We start from the raw sequence: 25,745 nt of genomic DNA on the forward strand, positions 1-25,745 counted from the left end.
TTAGTTGCTGGGCTGTGGGGGGCTACAGTAGTCCATTGATGGCGATTGGGGCTACTTTCCATCCATGCCTTGATCGGAGCAATGTCAGTGTCGGCCTCCTGAAACTGACGAAGTTGGTCCGTAGTCCAACCGGGAAACAACAGGGACTTATTTGTCTGTGTCAGGTATATCATCTCAGTTTCAGGACAGATTAAAGAGTCAGCACTGGTTTCAACTACCCCCACTGTACCTGACGTGGCTTGTATCTCATGCAAGTCACACTGCACTTCCAGGTCACTTACATTTTTAAGGAGTGACTGCTCTTGTAGCTTGCATGGACAGGACTGGCGGCAAGGGCGTCTTGACAAGCTATCAGCATTGCTGTGTTGCTGGCCTGGTCGATGGATAATATCAAAGTTGTACTCCGCAAGTTTTTCGAGCCATCTTGCTAGTTGTCCCTCAGGCTCCTTCATCCGTGTCAACCAACGTAGGCTGCTGTGGTCTGTGCGCACTGTGAAATGGCGCCCCAACAGATACTGCCGAAAATGGGCTGTAAATTCAACAACAGCCAACAGTTCCCGCCTGGTGGTACAGTAATTTTGCTCGTTTTTTGACAACTTACGGCTACCATAAGCTAAAACACGCTCCTGGTCTTGCTGCACTTGAGACAAAACAGCCCCAATACCCGTATCACTTGCATCAGTGTCCAAAATCATGTTACCTTGGTTAAGTGGGTAAGCGAGGACTGGTGCTGTGGTCAGCAGTTGCTTCAGGGTGTTGAATGCTGCTTGTTGGTCTTTGCCCCACTGGAAACGAGCATGCTTGCGAGTGAGAGAGTGCAGGGGCTCAGCTGCAGTGGCAAAGTCTTTTATAAACCTCCGATAATAAGAGGCGAGGCCAATAAATCTACGGACCTCCTGGATGGATGTTGGGGCTGGCCACTCCCTCACCTTCTCAACCTTTTCAGGGTCAGTAGCAATGCCATGTTCCGACACAATGTGCCCCAGGTATGCGACCTGATGCCGAAAAAGGTGGCACTTTGTGAGTTTTAGTTTTAAATTAGCTTGTTGGAGCCGAGTGAATACTTGGCTGAGGCGCAACAGCATTTAAGGAACATCCCCGGCAGGAACAATGATGTCATCAAGATAGACCAGACATGTCTCCCATTGAAGCCCTGCCATCACGCGGTCCATAAGCCGCTGAAACGTTGCGGGTGCGTTGCATAGTCCAAATGGCATGACGTTCCACTCGAACAGTCCATTCCTGGTGCAGAAAGCAGCGGCCCGACGTGCTCTGGGAGTCAACTCCACCTGCCAGTATCCAGAAGCGAGGTCGAGCGTGCTGAACCACTTTGCTGAAGACAGGGTGTCAAGAGTATCTTGAATACGGGGGAGAGGATAGGCATCTTTAATAGTACAGTCGAGCTCTATAGTCAATGCAAAGGCGATACGTACCGTCTTTTTTTCGCACCATGACAATAGGTGACGCCCAGCTACTATGACTGCGTTGTGGCAGTCCATCTTGTAAACTTTGCTGAACTTGTTGCTCTGACTCACCTTGCTTCTCTGCTGCCATTCGGCGGGGTGATTGTTTGATGGGGGCACCAGGTCGTGTGAAGATATCGTGTTGAACCAAGCTGGTACGTCCAAGATCGCTAGGGCCCGTGGAAAACACACTGCCATATGTAGACAGAAGCTGTGCCAGCTGATCTTGTTCACTTTCGGTGAGGTTGGTACAGCTTAGAGAGTATAGTTCCTGTAAATGCTGAGGAACTGTGGGAGGAGTTGTAATGGCTGAGGAGTCTGTGCGGGAGACAGAGGGCTGCAGAGCTTTGGCAGAGTGAAGAAACCCTGCCACAGCCCCTTCTTTGATGGTTACCGCTGTATGTCCAGGATTAAAGAGACGTATGGGGACAGCTTTTGATGGCTGGGCTGCAACCAGAACACGGGCAACAAGCACCCCATGTTTTTCAACAAAACCTCTAGTTGGACTGAGCATTAAATCACCCTGGACCGGACCTCTGAAGCGCACACCGCCTTTCAAAATGTACTCCTGCCCAGGCTCAATGACCACTGTCCGACCGACACGTACAGCATGTGCCTTGGAGTTACCAGCAGAGGAAAAGTAGGGGACGACCTCGCCAAATAGGGTGATGCGTTGATTACCAAAGTCCAGGTGGGCTCCTGCTTGTGTCAGAAAGGGATGACCCAGCAAAACTTCATTACTGGCAATATCAGCAATCAGGAAATCTACACTCACTTCACGGTTATTGATCTGGACAGGGACATGAGTCTCACCACGAACTGGGACATCTCCAGGGACAACACCAAGAAGAGTCTTCACTGAGGATGTGTAAAGGTGGGGGCGGAGCTCTCCCCTGATGGAGTTGTATAGATCCAAAGGGAGCACACTTCGCCTAGCTCCACTGTCCAGAACGGCACACACATCTAGTCCAAACAACTGCATATTAATGCTCATTTCTTGGTTGCTTGTTTTAAGGTGGAGAACTGCAGCCTCTTGCGTTTCTGTGGGATGGAATGGAATTTGAGCCTTTACCATCTTCCTGGGGGATGGACACTCTCTCCGAAAATGGCCTATACCAAAGCAATTTCTGCAACGGGCTACATCCTTGTACCTCGAGCCTTTCTTTCTCGTATGAGTGACCTGTTGATCGAGGGCCTCACGCTCAGGGCTGCGCGCCGGGGAGACCACCATGGATGATGTTTCAGTCAACCCTTCTCGGATGACAGCAGTGCGGGGTTTCTTGTCGGGCAAAGAGCGTGCTGCGGACTGCATAAGATTAGTGACGTTTGAAGCAGCCTGTTTTATGGCTTCAAAACGACGGGCTACTTCATAAGCATGGGACAGGTTGCGGGGTCGTTGCTCAAGTAGCTTTTGTACAATCTCAGCTTTGCCAACCGCATTAGTGAAAATTTCGACACCAATGGAATCCTGCTCTGTTTCAGTCCTGTCGCTATATGCCACCGCTATTTTCTCATATATGTCGTCTCTTAACGTATGAAGAGCCTCATCAGGTTGCCGGACACGCTGCCTTAGTTCAATAGCCACAGCCGTTGCATATTCAGAAGATGGACCATATGCAGTCTCTACTTCTTCCACCAGGCGGGTATAGTTCCACTGTGAGGATCGGGGGTTCCTGTGAATGATGGCACCAGCAGCTCCCACTAAACAGAACTTCAGCTGGATGGTTTTTGTTCTCTCCGACCAGTAGTTTGCTTCAGCACAACTTTCAAATCGATGTAGGAACTCCTTCCAAGGGGTTGTGCCATCATACTGTCCAGGACGCAGGGTTGGGATCTTTTCTCGCTGGTCGCATTCCTCTTCACTCTCGGACAAAGCTTGGCGGCGGGTGTGAGAACACCGTTGTGGAAGTATCTGCGGCTCACAGCGCTGTTGTATTGCATTGTCCTTGAAAGGTTCAGTGGGGAGTTCATATTGAAAGTCTTTCATGGGGATAAAGCTCGAGGCAGGAATGATGGAACACGAATGGGGAGGTGGGCAATGCAAGGGCGTACTGTGGACAAAATTTCCCTCATGTCCAGTGCAAATGGATTTGTGCTTAAAGCCCATACCGGAACCACCCCTACCATGTCGAGAAAGGGGTTAGTGCTGTGCAAGATAGGTGCCGCAGCTTCGACTCCTTGCTCCGCAGGCTCATTGTGACACAAAAACGGGTTATAGCTTCCAAAACCCACATCTCTCCCAGTGTCCACATTGGCTGCTGGTTCATTGTTGCACAAAAACGGGTTGTAACTTTCAGAGGCCACATCTGCTCTCATCTCCATGTCCACATTGGCTGCTATAGCCACATCATTGGTATGTGTTATTGTCATAAAAGGGTTGGAGCATGTAGTCACTTGTCCGTATGCATTTCCTTCATTGGCTGCGGCCGCCATAGTAGCTCTGTCTCCGCTTAACCGTCTGCTCTCGATTTTACTTCAGTGACTTCTTTGGTCACCCCTGGTATCTTTTTATTTTTTTTATTTTTTTATTACTTTATTGTGCCATAAGTTTCATTTTTACAATTTACACAGTTAGCGTGTCAGAATTAACACAAATGTTTTTTGTTTTGTTTTGTTTTTTACACCCAGTGCAGAAACAGCAAATAAATGGTAACAATTATAATAATTATAAAAAATAAACATAAAACAATAATAGTACCAATATTAATAATAGCTAAGGCATACAAGCACATATAGACACATATATAAGTCTACCCGTGCACATGTACACACATGCACACATACGCACGTACACCCCCACATACTTATCCACATACATCTCAGCCATTCCCTTCCTTTTCCCTTTCTCTCTCTTCCCTTTTCTTTCCCTTTATTAAATCCAAAGAAATTCTTTCATTTTCAGTACTATTTTGTTAATTCTACATGGGTTACAGTGATGTAGTGATGACAACCGCGTCGACAGAGGCACCGGTGATGCCATCGAAACACCCACCATTCACATACACACACAAACATGCGCGTACAAGGCGTACACAGGTACGCCCACAGCGTATACACAAAGGGAAAGAGTAGTATGGGGGCATTTGTGATGGACCCTATGCTTTGTGTTGCATTAAAAGTAAAGCAAGGTTTGAGCGGACAGCTGTCGAAAGATGTGACCTCTCCCAGCTGCCCGGCACCCGCTTACCCTTCCTTAATGATTGATCGTGTTATGCCCTAAGGTAGGTGGTGTGTTTAAAACAACAGGCGTTAGCAGAGGTCCAGGGGTGCTACACCCCTGACATTCAGCCACTCCTGCTCACCCTGTACTGATGTGTATGTATGTTTGTGCTGGGCCCTGTGCTGTATGGTGCATTAAAAAAGCAAGGTATGCGGGGTAACTGTTGAGAGAAGCGTGGTCTCCCAGAGCCACCCCGCACCCGCTTACCCTACGCTGAAAGTTTGTTTTTATTTATTTGTTTTTAATTTACCCGTACTTTAAGCGTACCCATATACGCCCACACACCCACACCCACACTCACCCACACGCAATACACTCAGACTACGCCAGTGAGCCGTCACCACCGTCACACCACTACATCACTGTCAGCCTAATTTTTATTGTATACATGTACATATGCACACACGCACACCCATGTACACATATATATATAAACACTCACACAAACATACACACATGCATATATCTTTTTCTTTTCTCTCTTCCCTCTCTTTTTGTAGGACTACCTATGTGTACATAGTCAAGCAACAGCAAACATTCATACACATATAAAGTGGTAGCCGACGGTCTACATTTATACAATACATGTACACATATACATACCAAGTGTATATACTTACCATATAAATTCCTTCACCTGCCATGTACTTATGTCTTTTCATGCTGCTACAACAAATATATATACAACTCTACGTACAGACATACCACCTTCCCCATGAGAAAAAAAAAAATATATTAAAAAAATAAATAAATAAAATAATTAATAACAAGGATGAAAAACTTATAATACAAATTAAAAATTAGATTGAATAAGCGAGTATCCACTAAGTTTTTTCGTTTCCTTTATTTTTACTATTTATTTCTCTTCTATTCGTCGATATTATTTAATATGCAAAGAGTGTGATTATATAATTTTTTGAAAATTTCATTTTTGTCTCGAATGGTGTACATCACTTTCTCCATCTCCAATACATTTTGGAGAGCTATTTTCCAAGATTGCAAGGTTGGGGTTACATTTCCTTTCCATATTTTGGTAATTTGTTTAATAGCAACTATTCTCATAATGTTGAAAACTGGGGTGTCTAATCTTCCGATTTTATCCATAATGTCTAGCCCCAGTAGATTTTTGGTCTCCAAATTTCCTCTTATGCACAGTAGTCTTTTTATCATATGTTTTACTTGTTCCCAAAAAGGTGAAACTACTGGACAGGTAAATAACATATGAGTAAGATGTGCCTCTTGTTCCCCACACCCTCTCCAGCAATTTGTCTCTCCTTTGGGTAGATATTTTCCACTCTCTGCTGGGCTGATAAAATACCTCACACACACTTTCCAGGCAAATTCGCGCCAAAATTTTGAGTGAGTTACTCCTAAGTTTTCTTTTACCGATTTATCCCAATCTTCTTGTTCTATTGTGGTGATCAATTCTTTCTCCCATTTACACTTAGTTTTATTTTCCACTATCATATATTCTTGTAATAGTTTATACATTTCACATAATTTCCCTTTATTTTTATTGACAAGATATTTTGTTAATCTATTCTTGTTGTGTTTCAAATGTTTCATTAAGTAGCTTCTTATTTGCAAATATTTAAAGAAATGCTTCTTGTCAATTTTAAATTTAGATACAACCATTTCAAAAGAGTCTATGGTATTTTTTGTTATCATCTGGGTGTATGTTGTCAGCCCTTTATCTGCCCAATCCTCAAGGATTCTGTCCATCTTATTTGCAGTAAAATCAGGATCATTTCTCATTTCTCTAAGCAGAGACAATCCATTGTCAATTTGTGCTACTCTACAGATGTCTTTCCAGATTTTTAATGTATTTAAAACACAAAAGCTCTGTCCTTGATATCTTTTCCATTGATTTTTTTCCAGAAAGGGGAGTGTTGCTAAAGGTATATCTACCATTGCCCTTTCGGTAATAATCCATTTTGATTCACTTTTTACATTCCTCCATTTCATTATTATAAGTAATTGGGTTGCGTAGAAATAATTTTGTAAATTTGGTAATCCTAGTCCACCCTCCTCTTTGGATTTTAGCAAGAGTTTAAATTTAATTCTATGTTTTCTGTTGTTCCAAATAAAGTCTGCAATCATCCTATTCCAAGAGTAAAAATTCGTTTTCGACAATGATATTGGAATTGCTTGAAATAAAAATAGGTACTGAGGTAGGACCATCATTTTAATAATTTCGATTCTGCTTAGTAATCCCAGTGAAAACAATTTCCATCTATTCATATCCATTCTTAACTTTTTTTCCAGTATACCATAATTCAACTCAAAAAGGTCCCCTAAATTATTGGCGATATACACCCCTAAATATTTCAGTTTTGAAACATCCCAGTGGAATTTATAGTTGTCTTTCAGAGTTTGACAAATGGGATTACCTATTGTCAACGCTTCACATTTACTTTCATTGAGTTTAAATCCAGATTGTGTACTAAATTCTTTAATCATGTCCATTAATTTTGGAAGCGAATCTTCAGGTTTCGTGAGATACATTATGAGATCGTCAGCATATAACGCTAATTTATGTACCTCATTCCCAATCTGTATCCCTGTTACACTTTCATTTTGTCTAATTGCTGCTGCCAGCACTTCTATATACATTACAAATAATAACGATGAGAGAGGATCGCCCTGGCGTATTCCCCTTTGGATTGTGACACATCTAGATAGCGTCCCATTTGTTTTCACTCTGGAGGTCGGATTACTGTAAAGGGCTTGTATCCATGACTTGAACTCCGTCCCCAAATCATAATACTCTAACATTTCAAACAAGAAAGGCCAACTCACTAAATCAAAGGCCTTCTCGGCATCTATTGTCAATAATGTCAAATCCAGTTGATTTTTTTGTGCGTAATCTATTACATTAACTGTTCGTCTTATATTATCTGATAGTAATCTCCCTGTTATAAATCCACACTGATCTGGGTCAATTATATTTACAATACAATTCTTCAACCTATTGGCGATAATACCTGTAACTATCTTATGATCTGTATTTAAGAGGGAGATAGGCCGATAGGAGGCACATTTCGTTGCGTCTTTCCCTTCTTTATAAATTAGAGTTATTAAGGCTGATTGCCATGTTTGTCCCCAAATTCCTGTTTGCATGATTGTATGCTCCCATAAGTAATGGGGTTATTTGGATTGAGAATTTTTTATAAAATTCATTTGTATAGCCATCATCTCCCGGAGAGGTTCCTGTTTTTAGTTTCTTTATTTGTTCATGTATTTCCACACATGTAATGGGTTTTTTCAACATTATTTTTTGTTCAGGTGTTATTTTTGGTACATTAATATTATTTAAATACATTTGAATTTGTTTAATTTGTGCCTCTTCCTTCTTGTATAGTAATTCATAGTAATTTGCAAATTCCTCTGCTATTTCCTCATGCTTAATTTTTGTCTCATTTTTTCCATCATTGATTTTTGTAATGTAGGCTTTCTTTGTTTGATTTTTCACTTTGTAAGCTAGTCTCTTTAAAGAGTTTGGCCCACAATCATAACTCTCTTGCTTTGTAAATCTTAACATTTTCTCCACTTCTTGATTATAAAGCGTTTTGAGAGTAGATCTCTTCTTCTTCAGCTGAATGTTGTCTGTAACACTATTTGTCTCTCTAACTTTAACTTCTAATAGTTTTATTTCTTCAGTAAGTCTTTTACGTTGATATTCTCTTAATCTGTTTTTACTTGATGCTAATGAAATTATATGTCCCCTCAAAACTGCTTTAGCGCCTTCCCATAATAACACTGGATTTATGTCATTTATATTATTTATTTCCATATAATCCACCAATACAGTCTGTAGTCGATTAACAAAATGTTTGTCTTGGAGCAGGGAGTTATTTAGTCTCCAGATGTTTTTCTGTTTTGGTCTTATATCTAATTTTACTGTAAGTGTCACTGCAGCATGATCTGACAGATGTATTGAGTGTATTATACAACCTCTCACATTAGTTAAATATTTTTTAAACATAAAAAAATAGTCTAATCTGTTGTACACTGAGTGTCTACCCGAGTAGAATGTGTATTCTTTTTTATTTGGATGGAGAGTTCTCCAAACATCTATAAGTCCTAATTCAGAACATGCTTTCCGTAACATATCTGCCACTTTTTCTGCCCGGTGTAGCTTTGCTTTTGACGAATCCAATTTTGGATTCATTGTAAGATTTAAATCACCCCCTGCTATCACTACTCCTTTACTTTTTGTTACCAACATATCAATCACTTGTTTCATGAAGGTTGCATCCTGTTCAGGTGGGTAGTATACATTCAGTAGTGTTACTTGAATAGTTTCGATTTTACCAATAACCATCACATAGCGGCCTTCTTTATCGGTCCATACTTCTTCTTTTTCAAAATTGATATTGGGTTTAATAATAATTGCTACTCCTCTTCTGGATGCTTCTAAAGCACTATAGAATAATTGACCCTTTATGTCCTTCTTTAGTTTTTGACTACCATATTTTTTTAAATGTGTTTCTTGGAGGAAGAGTATATCAGCACCTTCTCTGTCCAGATACAACAATATAGATTTTCTCTTTACTTCATTATTAATCCCGTTCACGTTCCATGAAATAATTTTTAAATCACACATAGTCCCAAAGTGTAATTTCACCACTTAACTTTGCGATTAAATACTTAACCATCTTTTTAATGTATTTTAATTCAAGCAAATATTGTAGTTGGCTCTCGCATTTATAAAACACAAAAAAAACACGTGCACCTACACCGAAAATACTGAAAAAAACAAGTCTCTTCCGATCAAAAAAATTGTTATGCTCATCCATATGTCGGATGAAAAAAGGCGTACCAATAGTCGCCTGTTTGACAAAAACAAAAACTCAACTTTTAGCGCATCAAAGCACCAGTAATCCCAACCCCTGGTATCTTGAAAACGTGAAGCAGTCCCTTCGTGGTCGCCAGTGTTAACTTTTCCCGTTACCCCTCTTAGCAGACAGGGGAAACAGGGGAACTCAGTGCAGCTCCAGGGCTGAAGTAACAAATACAGACTTCCGAGTTAAAACCCCATTCGTTGCTCACGTAGAGCAGGATAGTAAAGATGAGGCAGCAGTTTCCTTCGGTAGCTGGCATTTATTTTATACCGCCACAAAAACAGAACTTACAACACTTTTCTTACGGGGCCGAGCCGAATGCATGCGGCCATGATAACTTCAAAACAAAACACGCACCCCCTTCTTCTCTAGAAGATAAGTCAGGCGCGCCCTCTACTGGCGTGGTGGTGGTAATGCTCAACCAAACACTACTCTTGCAACACCAGGATCCCAGTTCCAAAAGCTTCAACGAACAAAGATCCAGCTGTGCCATAAATGTCGACTCCAGGCTTTTTTTTTTAAATTCTTCATTCAGCTATAAAATACACAACACAAAACAATATCACAGTTAAACAGGCAAAAATAAATCAATAAAGGTCATGTATTGCAATATGCAAGACTTGAACAACACATCCTAATGAATACAAAGTGATAGACATGAAATATATATACAAATGTGTAAAGATGGAAAAAATAAAAATGAATGACCTGTGATGGATTGAAAAGTGCAGGCTTTCACAGCAGACTCTGCAGATCCTACACTGCAACAACTAATTAACTAGATCCGTCTAAACATCTCAATTTGAGCATAATAATCCAATTTGTTGTTGTTTTGACTAGTTAAGAAGTTCTTGGGCATTTGTCCTGGATTATTTCACTTGTTCCGAGATGTTTCTGACTCGTTTCGATACATTTCGTCCTTATTTCAGGTCATTTTCTTTGCCAATGGGGAAAGAAAATTGGTCTTATCTCATTGGCAATTTTACTTTCTTATTTCAGGCGAGATTTACCCTAGAACTGGTCTGAAATGTCCTCAAACAAGCAAAGGAAACTTGGTCTGATCAGGAAAAGTGTCTAAATGAGTGAAAACCGCTCAAAACAAGAAACATTTCCTCAATTCAAGTCATTTAAGCCAAAGCTTGATATTTACTTTTTGTAGTGCAGATCCATTTTGAAAAATGTTATTGCAGAATGTTACAAACAGCATTGGTTTCCTTCCTAAGACAGGCCAAAACAATCTATTTGAGCAAAGAGAGAAAAAAAAAAAAGTCTGATGAACAAGTCTCAGATGAATTCTGCAGTTGCACATGTTTTAATGGTAAACCGACTAACTTAATAGACATGCTGCTCATATCATCAGTTCAAAACTATTTTTCTGTGTTAAATAATGGATATGTACCTTAAAAACTTGGCTTAACAAAGTTTCTTCCTCCTTTGTGAAGAAGCCAGACAGGTCAAGGACAGTGCAGCCACGTGCTCTGTTCTGAACTGGCCCAGACCAGGGTTGCCAGGTCTGCGGTTAAACCGCATAATCGGGCGGTTTTTAAAGCCATTCCGCGGGTGAAAAAAACTGTCTGTGGTTTTTTGTCTTGCTGTAATCAGTGTTGAATTGATCAAAATCACTATTTCGAAGGCAAATCCAAGGCTCTGTGAGCTGCTTTTTCAATAAGGGAGGGGAGCAGGGGCGGTTTCTCATCATGTAGGAGCACATGGGCTCTGTTAACTAATAAACAATATTGAAAATTCTAGCCGCGCCGTATGTCCGCGTTTTTCAGATCATTTTGGACGGGTTTGGCTGCCTATACCTGGCAACCCTGGCCCAGACGTGTCCAGTGGGCGGAGCCTGGTGCCGACCCAAAAAACTGAGTTGTGGGAGTGCTTTTTGTGTCAGTGCAACTAGATTTTCACTATAGTTGTTTTAATGAGAAAATGTCCCTCTAAACAAGGGTGTATTTTAACCTAATTCAACATCTTGAGTTTTTGAGTGAAACTAAAGATTAAAATCTATAGTTTCTAAAATCTAAAATCTTTAGTAAAGATTAAAATCTGGCGGTGGCGCAGTGGTTAGCGCTCACGCCTCACAGCTAGAAGGTCCCGGGTTCGATTCCAACCTGGACGGGGCCTTTCTGTGTGGAGTTTGCATGTTCTCCCCGTGTCGGCGTAGGTTTCCTCCGGGTACTCCGGTTTCCCCTACCACTCAAAACATGTACAATAGATTCCCCTCTGGGGCCAGGACTCCCCTGAAAAAGAGATTCTTAATCTCAGTGGGACATTCCTGGTTAAATAAAGGTCCATCCATCCATTTTCTTCCACTTGTCCGTTGCCGGGTCGCAGGGGCGGCTGTTGGAGCCCAGATCACATTGCACCAGCTCCTCATGGCGCCCCCTGCAGGTGGTGGGTCCACAGAAGGACGGCCTCAGGTTCTAACCGGGCCTGTCGGTCTCTCATAAGGGGCTTCTGACCCGCTCTTTGTCTGACCCATCACCTCGGACCTGTTTGCCCTGGGAGACCCCACCACGTTAAGGTGGCCGTTCCAGGAGGGGTAAATAAAGGTCAATAAATAAATAAATCACAACCAAAGCACATAAAACAAACAATGCACATTTTCTACTTCCATTAACACAATAGTTAAAGTCAATGCAAGTCCATGATGACTTTTTCGAGTGTAGAGAAGCTCCTCCTGAAGACCAGAGGTGAGACATGTTCTCAGGACACACAGGTTCCCCTCAGACTCTTCCTTTAGTCCTGGTTCAGAGACACAATAGACGAGGTGGTGAAGAAAGTACATTCTTAAACAAACAGGCTCGTGCTTTACAAATAAATGCACCGTCTGGGCTCCATCCATTACTGCTCCATCTGAACCTCTCCTCTGCATCATCTCCACTCACACCAACTTCATGTCCTCTTTCACTACGATCAACCTGCTCCTCATTCTTCAGCATTCACAGATGAAGTGCAGAGTCAGAGTTAGAGCATCTTCTCACTGTGTTGGAGCGCCCTCTGGTGGATAAATATGCAGGATTACTCAAACTCACTGAGAAAACCTGCCCAGACACAGGAGGAAGAAGTCACAGGACACACGGATTTTTTAAAATTTGAATGAAAAGAAAACATCAATAGTCAAAATATTCGTCATTTGAAAACATATTTTATTAGAATCATGTATTTATTTGTCCTTCGTTAAAGCATGAAGTTAAAAGAACTTGTATTTTTCCAGTAAGAGCCCAGAGCTGGAAGAGGCGTCTCTCCTGCCTGATGGTGAATCTTCTTCTGCTGTTGAGCCATGTTTTCCAAATTACATAAAAACAACTCATCAACCGTCGACTGTTCTGTTCAAACGGACTCTTCTTCTGATTCTCAGCACCTACAACACGGACCCACCTGGCCCCGGGTCTGAACCCAGATCTAAACCTGCTCCAGCTCTGGGTCTTTGAAAAGTCCTCGCTCCAAACACTGGCCTCCTGACTTTAGAGAAGCTCCTCCTGAAGAGCAGAGGTAAGACCTGCTTTACAGACAGACCTGACAACAGACACTCCCTTTAATTTAACATTTATTTATTTAATTACATGAAGCTGGAGAGCAGAGATGTTTGTACCGGATTGTAGCTTTTTAATCTCCATCTGTAGCACTAGCGAGGTGTTTTAAACCACAGAAGCTTCAGTAACAAAGCCAGACAGTCAGTGCGGGTCCAACAGCCCTAAGGCAGAGTTTATTTACCATCAAACACAAATACTAAACATGGCTGTTGAACTGGAGCTGTAGTGGTGTGGCCTCGAGCTGGGGTGAGAGGGGTTTACTCAAGGCCGTGGGAACCCAGGGTGCTGAGGGCGCCGCAGCACCCCCTGGTGGATAGTTTGTGAACTGCAGGCAATATTAACCCCTTAGCTCCCACCTGAACCGAGCACATTTTCTCCAGCTTTACCCCAATCCAAAAGCTTCTGGAAAAAAGGTGTGAAAATAGCAACAAAACAGAGACGAAAACAAGGATGAAAATGTGAAAAAAGTGAGAAAACATTGATGAAAAAGTGACAAAAAAATGACAAAAATGGACAAAAATTTGGCAAAAAAGTGAGAAAAATGTGACGAAAAATTGAGAAAAAATGGACGAAAAAGTGACAAAAAAATGACAAAAAATTGACAAAAAATGACAAAAATGGAAAAAAATGGACAAAAAAGTGAGAAAAAAATGGACGAAAAAGTCAAAGTCAAAGTCAGACAAAAATGAGATGACAGCCCAACAAAAAAAAAGCGAATAATTTGACGAAAAAGTGAGAAAAAATCTACAAAAAATGACAAAAAATTGACAATAATTTGGCAAAAAATGTGACGAAAAATTGAGAAAAAAATAGACGAAAAAGTGATAAGAATTTGACAAAAATGGACAAAAATTTGGCAAAAAAGTGAGAAAAATGTAACGAAAAATTGAGAAAAAATTGACAAAAAAGTGACAATTTTTTTTTTTTAAAATGACAAAAAATTGACAAAAAATGACAAAAATGGAAAAAAAAATTGACAAAAAATGAGAAAAAAATTGACTAAACAGTGACAAAAAATTTACAAAAAATGACAAAAATGTGACGAAAAATTGAGAAAAAAATTTAAAAAAATTTGACAAAAATGGAAAAAAAAATTGACAAAAAGTGAGAAAAAAATGGACAAAAAAGTGATAAGAATTTGACAAAAAAATGCGAACAATTTGACGAAAAAGTGACAAAAAAGTCAAAGTCAAAGTCAGACAAAAATGAGACGACTGCCCAACAAAAAAATCTGATGTGAGGAAAAAGATCAATTTAGTTTTGTAGGTCTTAGCTTTCAAATGAGGCGTTACACTGGCCTACAGGATTTGGGTAAAGCTGAACTGGAGAAAATGCTCTCGGTTCAGGCGGGAGTGAAGAGGTTAATAAACAGGATTTATGTACAGAAAAAGTATTTTGGGGGTACATTTTGTCCCTCAGCGCCCCCTCACTAAAACATCTTCCCACGGCTCTGGGTTTACTATTAGTGACAAACAAACACAAGGTTAAACACAAACAAACACCATTTCCATAACAGAAATCACCCATATATACATGAGCCGCCACCACCAACACTACAAATAAAACCAGCTCCTAAAGTGAACCCCTGTCCCGCCCGGCTGTAGCTCCATTGGGTCCACACCAACTGGGGAGATCTTGTTTAAGTTAAATAACACAGTAAAGTAAAACTAGCTCAAAAATAAACGGCCACCAGCACTGAGCCTATAAAAGCACAGTGCGATTAGTGAATATAACAGAACAACTGACAATTAAAAGCATCCCTTCATTGCAGGCCTGAAAACATCTGCCCCTGGCCATGATGGAATAAGTGCTTCTATTATTACTATTTCTGAACCACTTTCTTATATTTTTGCATTATCTGTGAAAACTGGCATCGCACCTTCTGAATTAAAAACAGCTAAAGTTGTACCTTTGTATAAACATGGTGAAAATGCGTCCTTCTCAAATGATCGTCCTATTTCCATTTTGCCATGTGTTTCATTAAAATCTTGGAAAAGCTTGTTTATGGAAGACTTCATCAACACTTAAGAACAATACATTATATAATTACCAGTCCGGATTTCGCAAACATCATTCATCACACACGGCCCTTATTGAACTAGTGGATAGAATTCATAGGGCTTTGGATAAAAAGGAATTTGCAATTGGTGTATTTTTAGATCTAACTAAAGCAGGGGGGCCCAAACTTTTTGTCTCCGAGGGCCAAATGAAAAAGTGCCTGTGAGTCGCGGGCCAAACACGACAATGTCAAGCACGAAAAACACATACTGCAAATTATAAAGTTACTTTATTTTATTTACTTTTTATTTTTTCAATAGCTTACATTTGCATTTGATTCTATCTATGCAAATAACACACTTTTGTCAATTTTTTAATCACATTTTGGTCATTTTTTGTCACATTTTTGTGATTTTTTTCATCCATTTTTATCACATTTTTGTATTTTTTGTCAAATTTTTGTCATTTTTTTTGTCATTTTTTCATCAATTTTTTGTCAATTTCTTGTGACATTTTTGCTACTTTTTCATCAATGTTTTCTCCCTTTTTTGTCACATTTCCATCATTGTTTTCGTCTCAGTTCTGTTGCTATTTTCACAGCTTTTTTCCAGAAGCTTTTGGACTGGGGTAAAGCCAAACTGGAGAAAATGTGCTCGGTTCAGGTGGGAGTTAAGGGGTTAAAACGAACTGTAGCAATTTAGTGCAAAAAAAAAAAAAAACCTGTATCTACAGCACCTACAGTAACTTTACCTCATTTGTTAACTCAAAGAAAATGCCACATTAGATTATTTTGAAAGTGTCTGTTCAGCATCAATTCTTTTATAAGTCAGTTTTTAACATATGCTCTTGTTGATGTAACAACCTTTGCAATAAAAGTTGGAAAACTGTGAGAGTTGATGCTACGACGCTCTGTGATTGATAAATACCAAAACACCACAACAGTGTTTCCTCAGCTTTGTGAAAGGAGTGAAACAGCGCCCCCAATTTGACGCTGGTGGTCAAAAAGTGTACTGCATCCATATTTACCATTGAGAATGAATGAAAGAGAGTTAGTATTAACCACACGCAGCGGCGGGCCAAATTTGGCACCCCTGATCTAAAGTTTTCGACGCCGTAAACCACGATATTCTGCTTCAAAAACGGCAGAAATACGGATTCAGGGACAATGTCTATATCTGGCTCTATAATTATTTAACTAACAGAGAACAGTGTGTCTGTATGAGAAATAATGAATCTAAAAGGAATTCCGTGGAGTATGGTGTCCCACAAGGATCAATTTTGGGACCATTATTATTTATTATCTACATTAATGATTTTGCTTCTGTTTCTACGACCACCTTTCCAGTTCTTTTTGCTGATGAAGCCGATCTATTTATTTCTGACAGGGATTTAAAGGCTCTGATTAAAAATGTAAATCATGATCTTTTTGTTGTTTGTTGGTAATAAAACATGTGATAAAGATCAAATCAAAATGTATATTAATAATGAAGAAATAAACAGTGTCATCGACATGTTTTTAGGAGTTCAGATTGACGATAAACTGTGCTGGAAGGAACAGGTGGAAAAGTTTGCATAAAGAAAACTAAGTCTATTGGAATCATAAGTAATGTTAGAAACCTAGTAAATCGTAAATGTCTGTTAACACTTTACTACAGTCTTATTTATCCCTGTTTAGATGATGGTAATATTGTTTGGGGAAATACTTTCACCACTTACCTAAACACAATGTTCATTCTACAAAAGAAGTTTGTCCGTAGAGCGACTCTTTCCAAACCTGAGGCTCCAAAGCACCTTTGTTTTTTAAATGAAACTCTTGAACATTTTTGATATAAATACTTTAATGATTTGTACCTTTGTATTTCGATCACTGTATGATGAGGACTGGCCTTCGTATATAAAACATGATTTTATGCATAACCATCAGGTTCATCGTTATTCTACAAGGCCGGCTCTAAAACGGCCCCTTCATCTGCCGTTATATAAAACATCTGGTGATCAACGGTCAGTCAGATATGATGGAGTTAAAGTCTGGAACAGACAGATCCATCTTCTGGATTCATCCACCTCATTATACATGTATAAAAACAAACTAAAACAGACATTAATGGCTGAGTATTTGTGCTGAGTACAGAGCAGAGACTCATAAAGGAAAGGATTGTATGAGTATTGTATATTTGACATGTATTTGTATTTGACTCTGTATTTTTGTACTATGTAGTGACTTAGCGTGGGTTTACATTACTCTGATTCTTATTTCATTGTTTACTTGGGAGTGGTGTTGTTATCAGCCTATAGGCTTCTACCTCTCCCATGCACATGCTATTATTATTATTCATTATTTTGTTGTATATTCATACATCTGAATGGATGCTTTTTATGTTCTTTTTTTCTTCTTTTTAACTAGTTATGCTAAAGTGCTAAATAAATAAATACCTTTAAAAGAATACAAAATAATTCACAATGTCAATGTTTTGTTTACAATAAAAAGAACCTTAAACCTAAACAGTTGTTCAGCTCAGAAAGCAGCGTGTGCACAGGCCTGCTCAGAAAGAGGAAGTCGGCGTGTGTAGCTCCTCCCTTTATAGACTTATGTGATCACATGACCAGACCTGTCCCTGCCGCACATCTGTAGCTCATTACTAAAAATCTAAATACAGGAAGAATCAGAGATCAGACACGATCAGACTTGTCCTCTGCTGGAGACTTCAGTTCATTTATTAAACCTAAGACTTCCTGCACTTAAATGAAGGGAACAGGAGGAGCGGTCACATGACTCCAGGTGTAACAGGTCTGACCGGTGAGAGAGGGAAAGGATTTAGAGACGACGCTGACGCAGTGAGTTTGTTTTTATGATTCCTTCGTGTTTTCTGCTTTATTGTGTCCAAATAAAATGATTGTTTAGTCCAGTGGTTTCCAACCTGGGGGGCGGGCCTGTCTACAGCATGTGCAGGGGGGGCTTCAAGGAAAAAGATTAAGAACCAGTGTTTAAGTCTGTGTTTAGTCAAGATCCAGGTGAAGTTTGGGTTTAGGCCTGGAATAGACCTGCTTTGTCCTGTTTGGTCCCAGATTGTTTCTCATAGTTTAGTCCTTGTTTGGTTCAATGTTCGACCTGGATAAATCCTGGTTTAGGACTGGATTTACACCTGGTTTATCTTCAGTTTAATCATGGATTTGTCCAGACTCAGACCAAGTGTTTCATAATCCGGACTCAGAGGGTTTTACTTTACAGGAATTATAAAATAAAGGGAAATGCAGTTGAGTGTAGTGGATGCAGGTGACCAGCAGGGGGAGGCACAGACCACATCATGGACCAGACTTTCTGCAAACCAGTTTTTCTCAAACAGCTGCACAGAGACTCTCAGGGGGAAACAAGCACGAGCTTTGGAATCCAGTCATAATCAACTAAGATTAAAGCCATTTTTTAAATTAAATTAAAAACACCAGAGTTTGAAGAGGTCTCCAGCGCATGACGGTGGTGTCTTTCTGCTGATGAGCAATGTTTTCCAAACTAGGATTAAAATGACTTAACAGTCGACATCACTGTATATTTTATTTTTCTTCTGATTCTCAGCAGGTTCAACATGGACCCACCTGGACCTGGCCCCGGGTCTAAACCCAGACCTAAACCTGCTCCCAGCTCTGTGTCTCTGAGAAGTGACCGCTCCAAAGGAAACCCTCCTGAGTTTAGAGAAGCTCCTCCTGAAGACCAGAGGTAAAACAGGCTGATAAAATAGTGAGACCAAGTACAGCATGTTTGTCATTGGAAGAAGTGTGAGCTGCTCCTCAAACAAACAATAAACAAGTCTAGTCTCACCTGGACCATCCAAGTCGGGGAGAGCGGGGTAATGTGGTACAGTTTTTACATTTGCTCCCCTCGAGTTCAGCTAAAATTATACATCAGTAAAATTAACACATTTCCCATTAATTCAGGATGTTGCCCAGCTATGGAAATGATCAGCAGGTCTTGTGGTGGGTAAAGTGTTCATGTGACTCACTTTACCCACGGGGTAAACTGAGACAGACCAGAGAAATCACCGGGGTGAAGTGAACCTCTTTAGAAACAACATAATGACACATGTTATAACTATAAAAACTATACTGACAAACACACATTCACAAACTAATGCTGGACGAGCAACAGAATCATGGGGATTTTTTTAAATGTTTGAAGGTGATCAAAAGTCAATCAAATACAACATAATTCATTCAAAATGTCTTAATAACATTCACAGTGTGAGTGTCAGAACAGCTGGTGTCTGGGGGTCGGCACGAAGGGTGATCCAAACCAGCGAGTAGCCGACAGACACAGCCTCTGGGTCAGAACATGGACCCATAATCAGAACTAGCCAGTCCACAGTCTGGGGCCCAGGACACAGGACCATCAGGACCAGTTAGAAGAGCCTGGACTCAGGACACAGGCCTGACCCACCTGGATTATTGTCTCACTTTACCCACAGCCGCCATTTTAGAAAGAACAACATCTCTAGGTGTTGCATCGTGGCCGAAATAACTTTGCACAACATCTCAAAGTTTAGTTAAATCTTTACTGGGCTTTTTGCATAACGTGTGAACAGTACAAGCACATTGCTTCAGTATCTCTTCTTCTATATTTCTAGCTCTGAACATAGCTTACAGTAGGTAACATAAGGCTAGTTTGCCCTCTATTGGTTAAACCGTAGAATAACATTCAGTACAAGCATAACATTCGAGCATCCAGCACATGGGTTCACATGTTGAAAGTTCATCAACATGTGTGATTTAAGTTTTTCTACCTGAAGCGATTTGTTTTGACACAACACTTGATAATATTCTCATCAAGAAAATGCACTTTTACATGTGATAAACACATTTTTGTGAAAAAAAAACATCCTTACCGCAGCATAAGCACCAACCTCTCCTACCTGGCCAGTGTGGAAAGGGAGGGGCTTGAAAATATAATGGTCACATGACCACATTTGTGTTATATTAGTCTCTAACACCCAGTTTGTTCTGATCTAATGAACTCTTCTTCTGATTCTCAGCAGCTTCATCATGGACCCACCTGGACCTGGCCCCGGGTCTAAACCCAGACCTAAACCTGCTCCCAGCTCTGTGTCTCTGAGAAGTGACCGCTCTAAAGGAAACCCTCCTGTCTTTAAAGAACCTCCTCCTGAAGACCAGAGGTCAGTCCCATAAATAACATATGGACCAAAGTGTGCAGAGCTGTCTCTGTCATTGGCCGATTTGTCCATTTGAGTCTCTTCAGTCACAGAGTTTAATCTGGGAGGTTTCAGGAAACATAAACCAGTCTCTGGCCTCCTATTGAACGGCCACAATCAGAGAAATCAATTATCATTTTACACGACAACAAAACAATACAATAGAATAAATATCCACAAATAAAGATCCGTCCTACATCCATTAAGTCCATCCATCTTCTTCCACTTAGCCGTTTCCGGGTCGTGGGGGCAGCAGTTGGAGCTGCCCAAATCACATTGCACCAGCCCTTATGGCTCCTCCTGCAGGTGGTGGGTCCACAGAAGGACGGCCTCTTGGCTCTAACCGGGCCTGTTGGTCTCTCATAAGAGGCTTCTGAACCGCTCTTTGTCTGACCCGTCACCGAGGACCTGTTTGTCATGGGAGACCCTACAGGGGCACGAAGCCCCGACTACAGAGCTCCCAAGATCATTCGGGTGCTCAAACCCTCCACCACGTTAAGGTGGTGGTTCCAGGACGACATCCATAAAGTCCATCAATTAAACTCTAGTGTGAAAATAATCACATAGAGTGTGTTGTCATTGTAGTTTTTGATCATTTAGTGAAATGTCCTTTTCTTCAGAGCAAATATGAAGCGTCAAAAGTTTCTTCTCAAATCGATTATGACACAAACATTCCAACAGCAACAAACAAACGGATCGAGAACAGACACTGAGCAAAAGGCCTGTTGTTGAATGGAAAATAAAAAGTATTTGAGCTGGACTGGACCAACAAGGTTTAAGGTTAAACTCAGTCTGTTTGTTCAAATGAACTCTTCTTTGATTCTCAGCAGCTTCAACATGGACCCACCTCGACCTGGCCCCGGGTCCAAACCCAGACCTAAACCTGCTCCCAGCTCTGAGTCTCTGAGAAGTGACCAGTCTAAAGGAAACCCTCCTGTCTTTAAGGAACCTCCTCCTGAAGACCAGAGGTAAGTCCTGCGTAAACCAGAGTCAGACCTGGTTTAGTCCTGGTTCAGAGTCAGACCTGGTTTAGACCTGGTTTAGACCTGGTTTAGTCCTGGTTTAGTCCTGGTGTGAGCTGTAGATGGTGAGTCCTCAGCAGGTCTGTGGAAGAGCTTCTTGTGAGTCTAAATGAGTCCAAAGGCGGCTGCAGTGGTCTCTGCTCAGTCTCTAATGTCTCTGTTTGTTGGTTCTCAGGGAGCCAGGCCCAAAGGAGCAGCTGGACGCCATATTCACGGTGAGTAGCCACAACTGCAGCATGTGTGGGGTTCTCTGTGGGGCTCCTCAGGTCCTCTCTTTGACTGAAACTCTTTAAATCTGATTCTATTCCAGCGTCTGGAGGAGGACATCCTGACGTTTGTCAAAGAGCAGCTGCAGAGGCTCCACAGGCTCCTGGTCTCAGAGTACCCAGAGAGTAGCTCAGAGAGTGAGGAGGAGCAGAGCAGCAGAGAGGCTGTGCTGAACATCACCCTGGACTTCCTGAGGAGGATGAAGCAGGAGCAGCTGGCCGAGCGTCTGAGCTCCAGTAAGAACTCTTCCACATCTACATAACTTTAATAACTTATATTTGAGTTTGTGTCCAGTGAAGAGTTCACTGTTGTCTCTGTCTTTATTCAGGGAGTTCTGTTGGAGTTTGCAGAGATAAACTGAAGACTCATCTGCAGCAGAGGTTCAGCTTTGTGTTTGAGGGCGTGGCTAAAGCAGGAAACTCCGCCCCCCTGCACCAGATCTACACAGAGCTCTACATCACAGAGGGAGGGGCCTCAGAGGTCAACCAGGAACATGAGGTCAGACACATCGAGACGGCGTCCAGGAAACCAGCCGCTACAGAGACCAGCATCACATGTGAAGACCTGTTTAAAGGCCCCGCCCACAGACAGCAGCCAATCAGAGCAGAGGAGACAGAGGAGGGACCAATCAGAGCAGAGCTGACAGAGGAACAAGGAACACAAACAAAAAGCAAGGAAGAAAATGAGTCAGTATTTAACAAAGCGATTCAAGCAGTCAAAACAAGATTAACAAAGATCTTCATACCAATCAGAGCAGAGCAGACAGAGGATCGACCAATCAGAGCGGAGCTGACAGAGGATCGACCAATCAGAGCCGAACTGAAAGAGGGGGGACCAATCAGGACGGTGCTGACGAAGGGCGTGGCCGGCGTGGGGAAAACAGTGCTGACTCAGAAGGTGAGTCTGGACTGGGCTGAAGGCAGAGCCCACCAGGACGTCCAGCTGCTGTTCCCCTTCACTTTCAGAGAGCTCAATGTGCTCAGAGACACAGAGTACAGCCTGGTGGAGCTGCTGCACCACTTCTTCAGTCAAACCAAAGGTCTCTGCAGCTTTCAGCAGCTCCAGGTGCTCTTCATCTTTGACGGTCTGGACGAGTGCAGACTTCCTCTGGACTTCAGCCGGACCCGGGTCCTGACGGAGCCCACAGAGAGCGCCTCAGTGGAGGAGCTGCTGGTGAACCTCATCAGGGGGAGCCTGCTTCCCTCCGCTCGCCTCTGGATAACCACACGCCCCGCGGCGGCCAATCAGATCCCTGCTGAGTGCGTCTCCATGGTGACAGAGGTGCGAGGGTTCAGCGACCCACAGAAGGAGCAGTACTTCAGGAAGAGGTTCAGAGACGAGCAGCAGGCCACAGACATCATCTCCCACATCAAGAGCATCCACAGCCTGTACATCATGTGCCACATCCCAGTCTTCTGCTGGATCCTCTCCACAGTCCTGCACCATCTGATGGAGACCAGAGAGAGAGGAGAGCTGCCCCGCACCCTCACCCAGATGTACATCCACCTCCTGGTGGTCCAGGCCAAAGTCAAGAACATCAAGTATCATGACGGATCTGGGACAGACCTTCACTGGACTCCAGAGACCTGGGAGATGGTGCGGTCTCTGGGGAAACTGGCCTTTGAGCAGCTGCAGAAAGGAAACCTGATCTTCTATGAGAGTGACCTGAGCGAGTGTGGGCTGGACGCTGCAGCCGCCTCAGTGTACTCCGGAGTCTTCACACAGATCTTTAGAGAGGAGCCAGGCCTGTACCAGGACAAGGTCTACTGCTTCATCCATCTGACTGTGCAGGAGTTTCTGGCTGCTCTTCACGTCCATGAGACCTTCTTCAGCTCTGGGGAGAACCTGCTGTCCACACCACACTCCTCTGAGAGCCCTGACCCCGAGGAGAACCTGCTGTCCACACCACACTCCTCTGAGAGCCCTGAGACCTTCTACCGCTCTGCTGTGGACCGGGCCTTACAGAGTCCAAACGGACACCTGGACCTGTTCCTGCGCTTCCTCCTGGGGCTGTCTCTGCCGACCAATCAGAGCCTGCTGCCAGGTCAGCTGACTCACGCAGGAAGTGACTCGACCAATCGGGAGACAGTAAAGTACATCAGACAGAAGCTGAATGAAGAGGGTCTGTCTGCAGAGAGGAGCCTGAACCTGCTCCACTGTCTGAACGAACTGAACGACCGCAGTCTGATGGAGGAGATACAGAGATATATGAGAGAAGGACGTCTCTCCTTGTTGATTTCTCCTGCTCAGTGGTCTGCTCTGTCCTTCCTCTTACTGTCCTCAGACTCAGACCTGGAGGAGTTTGACCTCAGGAAATACCAGCGCTCAGAGACAGTTCTCCTGAAGCTGCTGCCGGTCGTCAAAGTCTCCACCAAAGCCATGTGAGTCCAGACTGTATTTAAACACTTGTGTCTTGGCTCTCGTCTCTAATCGTCCTCTCTGTCCTCAGTCTGAGCGGCTGTGGCCTGTCTCCTCTCAGCTGTGCTCCTCTGGCCTCAGTCCTCAGCTCCTCCAGTCTGACTCACCTGGATCTCAGTAACAACGACCTCCTGGACTCAGGAGTGGAGCTGCTGTGTTCTGGACTGAAGAGCGCCCCCTGCAGACTGCACACCCTCAGGTGAGACGCTCCCATGATGCACTCTGTCTCTGTGTCCACATTAGAGGCTAATGCTGTGTGTCTTTAGTCTGTCTGGATGTCTGGTCTCAGAGAGGGGCGGGGCTTCCCTGGCCTCAGCCCTGAGCTCCGCCCCCTCCGACCTGAGAGAGTTAGACCTGAGCTACAACCATCCAGGACCCTCCACCGAGCTCCTGACCGCTCTACGGGCCCCTCAGGGGCCCCTGCACTCTCTCAGGTGAGGCCCCCCTGGACTCTCTCAGGGTCTTGTCTCTGGTCCATGGTTGGTCCAGGTCTGGTCTGGTCTACAGTAAACTGGACTTGTGTGTTTCAGGCTGGATCCTGCTGGAGAACAGTGGATGGTCCCAGGTCTGAGGAAATGTGAGTCTGTGTTTTATTCATTTTATGGAAATAACTTGAACTTCATCAGGTTTTATGTACTCCCTGTTATAGAGCAACGTGATAGAGATTTCATTAACAAAATATGCACCAAATCGATTCTTCTGAATATATGTGTCATACTTATAATGTAGCTTACTTATGCTGCGTCCGAAATGGTCAGATTGCTAAGAGCTCTTACGCCAAACCGGATGTGCGTCAGCGTCCGCCATGGCAAGTTGCCTCCGAATTGGTAAGTCAGTTAGGAAGTAGGAAAAGGAGCCTCGATGCTAACTATCATAGCCACTTTAGCATAGGGGCCGCTGATGCCAACTAACCGGTGATTAGGAGCTATGTGCCGTCCCACAATCCCTTGCGCCAGGAACAGGAAATGATGTCATGAGTTGTGTTTGTTTCCTCAGATTCCTGTGAGTTTTCTCTGGATCCAAACACAGCTCAGAGAACCTCCTTCTGTCTGAGGACAAACGGACTGTGACCAGAGTGAGCGAGGAGCAGCAGTATCCAGATCATGAGGACAGGTTCATGGTCCAGCCTCAGGTCCTGAGCTCCACTGGCCTGAGGGGGCGCTGTTACTGGGAGGTGCAGAGGAGCAGGGAGGGGGTTATTGATATAGCAGTGAGTTACAGAGGAATCAGATGGAGAGGAGACAGAGAGGAGAGTTGGTTTGGAATCAATGATCAGTCCTGGGGTCTGAGGATCTACAGTGGAGTTTACTTTGTCTGTCACAACAGGAGAAAAATATTCCCCTCCTCTTTTCGCTGTCTCTCAGATGTAGTGGGCGTGTTCCTGGACTCTGAGGCTGGAGCTCTGTCCTTCTATGAGGTTCGCTCTGGTGGAAAACTGCTCCACATTCACACCTTCACCTCCTCCTTCACTGAGCCTCTGTTTCCTGGGTTTGGGCTGGGTCAAGGTGACTCTGTGTCTGTGTTAGATCTGAGGAGAGCGCCCCCTGGTGGACCTCTGTGACTGAACTCTTTCATGACACACATTTGATTGACAGCTGTAAGGACCAATCACAGCTGGCTCCGCCTGTAATCACGGATTCACTGTTGAAATAAAACACGTCTTTATTAAATCATAACTTGTGTGTTTGAGGCTCTGACAGATACAGGTGGAGCCGTCGCCCTGTTACCGTGAGGTCGACGGTTCACATCTCAGCTTTATTATTCATCTCTACATAAAAC

The 25,745-nt window shown here is 42.8% G+C and overlaps 1 protein-coding gene and 1 long non-coding RNA gene across 2 annotated transcripts in view; both read left to right on the top strand.

The window, feature by feature from the left end:
* Positions 1-9,697, top strand: part of LOC306966347 — a 347,602-nt gene extending 337,905 nt beyond the window's left edge. The window contains exons 2-3 of the long non-coding RNA XR_013793097.1: positions 3,653-3,953; positions 9,564-9,697. This is a non-coding gene — a long non-coding RNA (uncharacterized lncRNA). The remainder of the gene's footprint in view (positions 1-3,652; positions 3,954-9,563) is intronic.
* Positions 9,698-18,642: 8,945 nt separating this feature from the next.
* LOC306966791 (protein NLRC3-like) lies at positions 18,643-25,527 on the top strand (the record flags this gene model as incomplete). The annotated part of the gene is given in 11 exon segments (XM_079561607.1): positions 18,643-18,773; positions 21,087-21,227; positions 21,457-21,496; positions 21,592-21,784; positions 21,877-22,136; positions 22,377-23,929; positions 23,998-24,165; positions 24,233-24,400; positions 24,497-24,543; positions 24,963-25,001; positions 25,004-25,527. Coding segments are annotated over 11 exon segments (3,264 nt in total).
* Between the last annotated feature and the right edge of the window lie 218 nt (positions 25,528-25,745).

Source organism: Gobius niger (assembly GCF_951799975.1).
Source record: "Gobius niger genome assembly, chromosome: 8".
Classification (NCBI taxonomy): domain Eukaryota; kingdom Metazoa; phylum Chordata; class Actinopteri; order Gobiiformes; family Gobiidae; genus Gobius; species Gobius niger.